The sequence below is a fragment of the Hemitrygon akajei genome, chromosome 13 (genome assembly GCF_048418815.1).
Source record: "Hemitrygon akajei chromosome 13, sHemAka1.3, whole genome shotgun sequence".
NCBI classification, from domain to species: Eukaryota; Metazoa; Chordata; class Chondrichthyes; order Myliobatiformes; family Dasyatidae; genus Hemitrygon; species Hemitrygon akajei.
The window spans coordinates 103,195,593-103,203,555 of record NC_133136.1 but is presented as its reverse complement, the minus strand read 5'-3'; the positions used below and the strand labels follow the sequence as shown (position 1 = coordinate 103,203,555).

The 7,963-nt window shown below is 40.4% G+C and overlaps 1 protein-coding gene across 1 annotated transcript; it reads left to right on the top strand.

Annotated features, from left to right (window-relative positions):
• Positions 1 to 1,015: 1,015 nt before the first annotated feature.
• Positions 1,016 to 6,133, top strand: LOC140737539 (interleukin-8-like). Its single transcript, XM_073063987.1, has 4 exons — positions 1,016 to 1,136; positions 1,683 to 1,812; positions 3,168 to 3,247; positions 4,771 to 6,133. The coding sequence occupies exons 1-4, from the start codon at positions 1,076 to 1,078 to the stop codon at positions 4,788 to 4,790; spliced, it is 291 nt and encodes a 96-aa protein (XP_072920088.1). The 5' UTR covers positions 1,016 to 1,075; the 3' UTR covers positions 4,791 to 6,133.
• Positions 6,134 to 7,963: the final 1,830 nt, after the last annotated feature.

The following is a 7,963-nucleotide window of genomic DNA, read 5'->3' as shown; positions in this document are numbered from 1 at the left end:
GAACAGAGAGAGATGGTGCATGAGTCTACCGAATGTGGTAGATTACACGACAGGTAGATAAGGTGAAGAAGACATGGTCATGGAGGGCAGAAAGTGTCTCTATCTCTGGGAGGCACAATTCTTGTAATTCACAAATTTTAGCCCAAATTTCAGAAATGATTTTGCTATTATTATCCCAAGGGTTGCCACGATGTCTGGAAAGTGACATTGTCTACTGAGCCTGTTGAAAAATGTGGAAGCAGAGAATCTGAAACTCCTCATTAGGGAAAGAACGTCTATTGCACAAGTAAATCGAATTTTGCTACAGATGACTCATTGATAAGTCTCTTCTCTACTTCAACTCTGTCAAAAATAGCTTTGTGAAATCAAAATTAACAAGACAGTGCCTGAGAGCAAAATAAACCATCTTAGTGATTAAAGCAATGCTTAAAAAAGTTAATTCAGGATTATTGCATCACCGTGCTGACACTTTACAGAAAATGAGGATTGTATCTAATGTTGCAACCATGTGCATATACCTGTGCATATTTCACAGACCTGCTGCATTAAGGTGCGCAGAGATATGCTGTAGTGTGCAGACCATGAAAGGGAGAATTTTCTGGGAATCGCAGGTGTAAACTCACCATATAGTCAGTATGTTCTGCTGAGCTGTGGAATTTCCCAGTGAGTGAGGTGTAAAATCTGAAACCGAATGCTATTACTCATTATCTGAAAGACAATGGTGATTGTTTTTGCAACATCCACTATTCCAAAGATCCCCTAAATTTTATTTTCAATTCTTTAAAAACAACAGTGACCATCTATTTTAATATCTAATCCATCTGTACATCACACAAGTATTAAAGTGAAAACTGCCGAAGTGAATGAAGTTTTTGTCTTAAGGGCAGGGAAATTCCTTTCCTTATGATGTCAGCGTTTGGCTGATTTGAATGTAGGAGAAGATGCAAATGCAAGAAGGGAATTCCATAAATAGGAGCTCACTGGATCTATGCAGCACAATTTGATTCAGGGAAGATCTACTGCTTTGAGCAGAAGATCCTTCAGCAGTCATCTCCTTGGCAGTAAAAAGCAGAAGATGAACAGAGCGACCACCGTAACCATCCTCATCTTCCTTCTCTGTGCCTTTTCTACACAGGGTACGTTAAGATGTTTGAATATGTGTTTTAATCCTCATCGTACTGGAGCATGAATGCTAAGAGTTAATGGCCCAAATGTTGCTTATTTTGTTCAGAGAAATTATTTTGCTGATGGTGTTACATGTTATTTATTTACTTATTGAAATACTGTGCAGAATAAGCCTTCCTGGCTCTTTGAGCCATGCCGCTCAGCGACCCTTTAACCTAATCCTGGCCTAATACAGTGATCATTTACCCTACCAACCAGTAGGTTCTTTGGGCAGAGGGAGGAAACTGGAGCACCCAATGCAAATACATGCAGTTACTGGGAGAACGTACAAGCTCCTTATGGGTAACGGCGGGAATTGAACCCGGGTCGCATGTACGGTAAAGCATTGTGCTAACCACTAGGCTACCATGTTATCTGTAATACAATACTGGAGTGAGTGCATTATATTTAAATCCATCTAACTGAAAATCAGATTTCTTTCAGATTAATACAAAGTTTGTTAGATTTTCTGCAATTTTAGCAATAAGCGAACCTGAGTCAATGTAACCTTTCCACAGGTATTCCAATCCTGGGAACACAAGGACGGTGCAAGTGCATTAGGACTACCTCTGCTGTTATTCATCCAAAGCTCATAAAGAGCTTGAGATATATTCCCAGCGGAGCACACTGCGAAGCAATAGAGATAATGTGAGTAGACAAGTCAGATCATCATCTTTAACCTTCCATGCTCTCTGATGCTTGTTCCAAAATCGGTTCACTGGACCCAAAACAGAAATTGCAATTTGAAATAATCATATAGCACAGAAACAGGCCTGGGTGTCCACCTAACCCCTGTCAACTGTTAAGCAGCCATTTCCGCCAGCCCCGCATTTATCACAATTTATATTCCCGATATTCTATCACTTATATTCGAGGACAGGGTTTCTCAACCTTTCTTATGACATGGACCCCTAACTTTAAACGAGGCCCCAGCTTGGGAATTCCTGCTCTAGGGGCAATTTAAGGTGAGCAATAAGCCTATGGTTCACATTCTTTGGAATGTGGGAGTAGAAGAGAGCACCCAGAAGAAACCCATTCACATGCAGGGAGAAGATCATAGTGTTAAACTTACGGGAAGCATGAGTCAGCAGTTCTGTTGACTGTGTCACTGTGTTGCATTTGCAGCTTGGGTATGATGGAGGGTATTTTACAATAGGGTGTGATTAAACCAGAGAGCGTGCAAAGAAAAAGCAAAAAGATGCCGCTGAGACTGGAAGGTTTGAGTTATAAGGAAAGACCAGATAGGCTGGGAATATTTTCTCTGGAGTGAAGGAAACTGAGGGGTAGCCATTTAAGGGTTTATAAAATCATAGATCAGATGGATGGTCAGTCTTTTTCTAAAAATAAGAGGATAGGTTTAAGATGATAGGGGAAAGGTTTAGAAAGGAACCAAGGGCAACATTTTTCATGCAGAGGACAGTATATGTGGAATGGGCTATCAGAGGAAGTGGCAGATGTGGACATAATTACTGCATCTAAAAGAAATTCAGACAGATCCATGTCTAAGTAGAATGGGACTAGCTCAAGTAGACATCGTTGAACTGGGCCAGTGAGCCTGTATTACAATAACTGTAGGATAGGAACAGTGGCAATATTACCACCAGCAGTGTGCTGGAAAAATCTTTAGAGAAATTAAATTGATATCATTCTTGTGCAGAGGATTCCATTATCACACTTTCATGGTAGGGACTCTAAGGGCAAATTCTTATTAATTTCTGGCATAAATTCCCCTTGAGAACATGGAAAATTGTTTCATGCAAAATTCTGTGTAAAGGATGTGTTTTGTTCATCACAAGTGAATTTCAATGCCAACATGACTTTACTCAAGTTTGATCATACTTTGCTTATCAAATATCCATTTAATTTCAGATCCATAAAATCATTTTACATCTTAGTTTGAATTTTGAATACAGACGTTAGATTCATTTTCTTCAATTCTCTGCTTTTTTGTGCTATATCCAGTTTCGGTGAATTACATTTCGTATATAACCTTCTCTTCACAGCATCACTCTGAAAAATAGGAAGAAAGTGTGCGTGGATCCTGGCGCAAAGTGGTTGCACGTTCTCATAGCCACCCGTGAAGGTCAGTCTTTGTTGCTTGACAAGGGTTTAGACTTTACTGTGAATGAATGTAAACTTAGTGACTATTTCACCTTGTGGGTCTCCTCCTTCGTAGTGGAGAGTGCTGTCGGCCTCTCACTGCTGAACATTCCCATCAGCATTTGGCACTTTCCATGAGTACCCCCCATCAATATGTAAACCATAATCCACAACGTCAGCAAACTACTTGATCACTATTGGCATCAGAGCCAACACTCTCATCCCCCTCATGATGATTTCCCAGTACCAGAGGGAGGATTCCAAAAGCAGAGGTGGAATAATAGAGGAGCTGGGATTGCAGGAGTAGAGAGGGGCTTGTAGGAGTAGAGGTGGGATTGTAGGGGTAGAGGTGGGATTGTAGGGGTAGAGGTGGGATTGCAGGAGTAGAGAGGGGCTTGTAGGAGTAGAGGTGGGATTGTAGGGGTAGAGGTGGGATTGTAGGGGTAGAGGTGGGATTGCAGGAGTAGAGAGGGGCTTGTAGGAGTAGAGGTGGGATTGTAGGGGTAGAGGTGGGATTGTAGGAGCAGAGGTGGGATTGTAAGAGTAGAGGTGGGATTGTAGGGGTAGAGGTGGGATTGCAGGAGTAGAGAGGGGCTTGTAGGAGTAGAGGTGGGATTGTAGGGGTAGAGGTGGGATTGTAGGAGCAGAGGTGGGATTGTAGGAGTAGAGGTGGGATTGTAGGGGTAGAGGTGGGATTGTAGGAGTAGAGGTGGGATTGTAGGGGTAGAGGTGGGATTGTAGGAGCAGAGGTGGGATTGTAGGAGTAGAGGTGGGATTGTAGGGGTTGAGATGGGATTGTAGGAGCAGAGGTGGTAATCATAGGAGCAGGGTGATTGGAAAACTGGTTAATTTTTTGCTTGCACCCACTATGCTGAGATATCTTTAGAATCCAGCTGAGACTGACAAATGAAGGACAGATACATGTCCAAAGTGGCATGTTAAGAATGTAGTATTTAAGCGTGATCTTCACCACCAGCAGAAGCCACAGACATGGTCAGCAGAGGAGTTCAGGGTACTAGATGGAGTTGTATCACTCAAAGTGGATGGGGATGGATTTGCACTAATCTGGTTAAGTGTAGATTATTCATCATTCCTCTGAATGGCGCATAATAATATGGATGTTCCAGAAGGCTTTCTTGTCAGTAAGATCTTGAGGATATATAAGTCAGCATGGAGTCATTGACTGCCAAGAGATTCCACTCTCTCTGGTTGGTGATGACCATAACCTGTGTTGCCTAACACTTAACCAACAGTGTCTAAATGTTTGATTTTGATGCCTGCTGTCATAGGTGTCTTTAGTTTGTATAATAAATTGAATTGTACTAAATATTGTTCATTTTGGATCCTATATATCATTGCAATACTGACCTGCTGACTTGCTTCCAAGATTCAGTAATCTGTTCCTTTTGTTGAAAGTCAGCTTGATAATTTTTTGACTTCTGTTGTTGAAGTCATGCACTCTATATGAAATTAGGTAACTCGACAAATTATTCCATTTTATTTCAGGTGCCAGACACAGCAACTAATAAAAAATGTGGAACTGCAATGTTGAAGATCTAAATCACTCAGGAATTCCAGCATGAACATAATCTCTTGTACATTCAGATTCCATTTATTTCATTGTCTGAAGAGCAATGAAGGAAGCTCAGCCCTGGCTATCATCTCTCTGATATCAATGTTCATTCCAATGTCTCCTCTTCATTACGTACTGTGAATAATTTAACTCTTTAGCATGACTCGGGACATTTACTTCTGTCACTATATTTGGTTACTTCTGAGCAAACCATTTGATATATGTTGCTAAACTTTGTGCCAAGTTGGAGATTCCATTTGATAGTTGTGGTAATGGAAGTAGATTCTGGAACTCCTGAGTGTTACTCTGATACCATCATATGACCCTCTGCAATTGAATTCAACTGATTTGTGGAAATGGTTTCTAATAAACAAACTGGACACAGTATTCAAGTAGATTTTTGAACCGATGGAAAAGGCTAAATCAAATGAGTGCTAGTTGTTGAAGGTGATTATAGAATAACACAGTAATTAATTTCCTGAAATATCCATTTTGAATCCTTGGGGTTACATGGAGGAATAGTGCAGAGATGCCTCTACTAGCCCTATAACCGGGGCTGGAGGATACATCACACCTGTCCACCCCAAGCCCCTATTCCCAGGCCTCCAAACCTGGTATGAGAAAGAAGCCTGGTCACTGTCATGAAAACAATTTGGTATCACCCACTGTCTGCTTATGTTAATACCAGAACTGAGAGGCTGAAATATATACACAGAAGAATTATGCCAAGTTATTCCAATAAAATGATCTGGTAGAATGGTAAAGATGTAAACTGTTAACTAGAACACTTCCCTCTTTTTTTTTCTTGAAGATATAGTGTGATGTTATATTTTGTTAAAAGCACTGATGAAGGACATTTTGCACAATTCCCTTTCTGGTTTGAAATCAGTTCATAGCATGCGATTAACAGATGACATTGCTGTAAGAAAGCAACTTTCTTCCAGTTTGAGTGAAAACATATTTATTTAAGCGGACAAACAAGTACTGTTGGTACCATGTCACAGTAACATTTCTGACCACAGATATTTTAACTGGGGATGTGGGATTTTCTCGGTGAAAAAAATCCATTCAAAATCTGTGGAAACTAATTTTTTATGTACGTTATTTTTTTGTGTAAAATTTGTCTATTTTGAAAGGCAAAGCTACTATGAATTTAATAGTCACTGTACTCACTGGCAGAATTGAATTTCTAAATGGGAATAATCTCTGTTCAGTAATAAATAGAAATATTTGGCATTGATATTTCACTTCCTGGGTTCAGTTGACCAATCATTGTATGCCTTTATGAAAAACTTCTGTTAAATATAAAACTCAATATTAATGAACTCAATCAATATATGTGAATTAACTTGTTTGGCATTCCCCAGATATATTTAAGCAAGTTAAATAAACTGTAGTTCTCATGAAGAATTTGTTGTCAGTGCTTCTGATTTTTCAGTGTACAGATCAGAGTTTCTCTATTTGATAAATAAACTAATCTGAAGAATAAAGAGCAATGGTCCAGGGTCAAATCTGAAAAACGTCATGGGGTTAACCCATCCCACACAGCACACATGCTCTGGCCAAGTGCTGGCATTCACACCTAGAGGACCACACAGCAAAGTGCAAGCAATGATGCTGCACCTGTAAAATAGCTGATTCGATCAAGGAGTGCGTGCAAGGCGAACAGAGGGGTTAGGGAGTAGGGGGAATTCAAGGGCAGACAGAAGACCCAGATAGTCCAAACCACAATGTGAAAAATGTACAAAAGGAGTTATGAGTGGGTGAGCACTCCTGAGATTAAAGACATATTTGCCCAATGCCTCGAATGCTAAGACATTTAAATTCCTGCATGTACAGTACTTATGGTTAGACCACATCCAGAGAACTGATTGCCCACATTTAGATGTTGATACACGGACATTTGAAGGACTTACAAGAATGATACATGGGCACCATGGTTACTATATGCAGAGATTATCAAGATTAGACAGCAAGGAATAAAGATTTGCAGGGTGGGGAAGGACATGGGTGGTTCGATTGCGTGCAAAATTGAAGAAAAGTATAGAAGGTTGGAGACCACAGAGGAGAGGTTATTAAACGCTCCAAAGTAAAACAACTCAGAGAACTTAGAAAGGAATGACTTTGAGGGTGGAGGGGCTGAATATAAGACAGAGGTTTCCATTTTTGGATCCAATAAGTAGCGACTGACTCCATGCAGTTCTGATGGGAATCATCAGTTATTCCCATTTAGAAATACTACAGTTAAAATCCACAGTAACAGCAATGGGTACTTTAGTATATTCCATAAAAGAACATATTTCATGACTTATGCCAGTGATATTAAACCTGATTCTGATTCTAAATAATTCTACAGTGCAGATAAAAATTGGCAGGTGTGATGCTGTTAGATGTGGTTGAAAGAGGTTCAGAGCTGGGAGCTGAACATCCAAGGATATATGCTCATCATACTGAACAATGAGCAGGTGGGCAGATGAGGAGGGGTAGCCCTATTAAGATTGAAAAGTAACTTTGTCACATGCACATTGAAGCATACAGTGAAATGTGTCGTTTGCACCAAGGATCTGCTTGCAGCATCCTGCAAGTGTCACCATACCTCTGGAGCCAATATAAGCTGCTCACAGCATACCAACCCTAACTTGTACGTCTTTCGAATGTGGGAGGAAACTGGAGCTACCAGAGGAAGCCAACATGGCTATGGGGAGAATGTACAAGCCCCTTACATACAAGTTCCTTACTTGTTGGTAAAAACTGACATTAAATTGATAGCATGGAGCAATGTAGGATCAGATAATGTAGAACCTTTGTGGGGCGAGCTGATGAACGGCAAAGTTAAGAAGTACTAATGGATACTATGTACAAGCCTTGAAGATATGGTGTAAAAATACACTGGGGGACATAAAAAGCATAAAGCCATAAGACCATAAGGTATAGGAGCAGAATTAGGCCATTCAGCCCATTGAGTCCACTTCACCATTTCATCATGGCTGATACTGGATCCCATTCAACCGCCATACACCTGCACTGACCAATCAGGAATCTATCAACTTCACTTTAAATATACCCACAGACTTGGCCTCCGCTGCAGACATTGGTAGAACATTCCACAGATTTACTACTCTCTGG

Excerpts from the sequence above, each read along its gene's own strand:
- LOC140737539 (XM_073063987.1), top strand. The coding sequence starts at position 1,076 with ATGAACAGAGCGACCACCGTAACCATCCTCATCTTCCTTCTCTGTGCC. Across the intron at positions 1,137-1,682 it reads CTGTGCCTTTTCTACACAGG|GTATTCCAATCCTGGGAACA; the intron begins GTACGTTAAGAT and ends ACCTTTCCACAG. Across the intron at positions 3,248-4,770 it reads TCTCATAGCCACCCGTGAAG|GTGCCAGACACAGCAACTAA; the intron begins GTCAGTCTTTGT and ends ATTTTATTTCAG.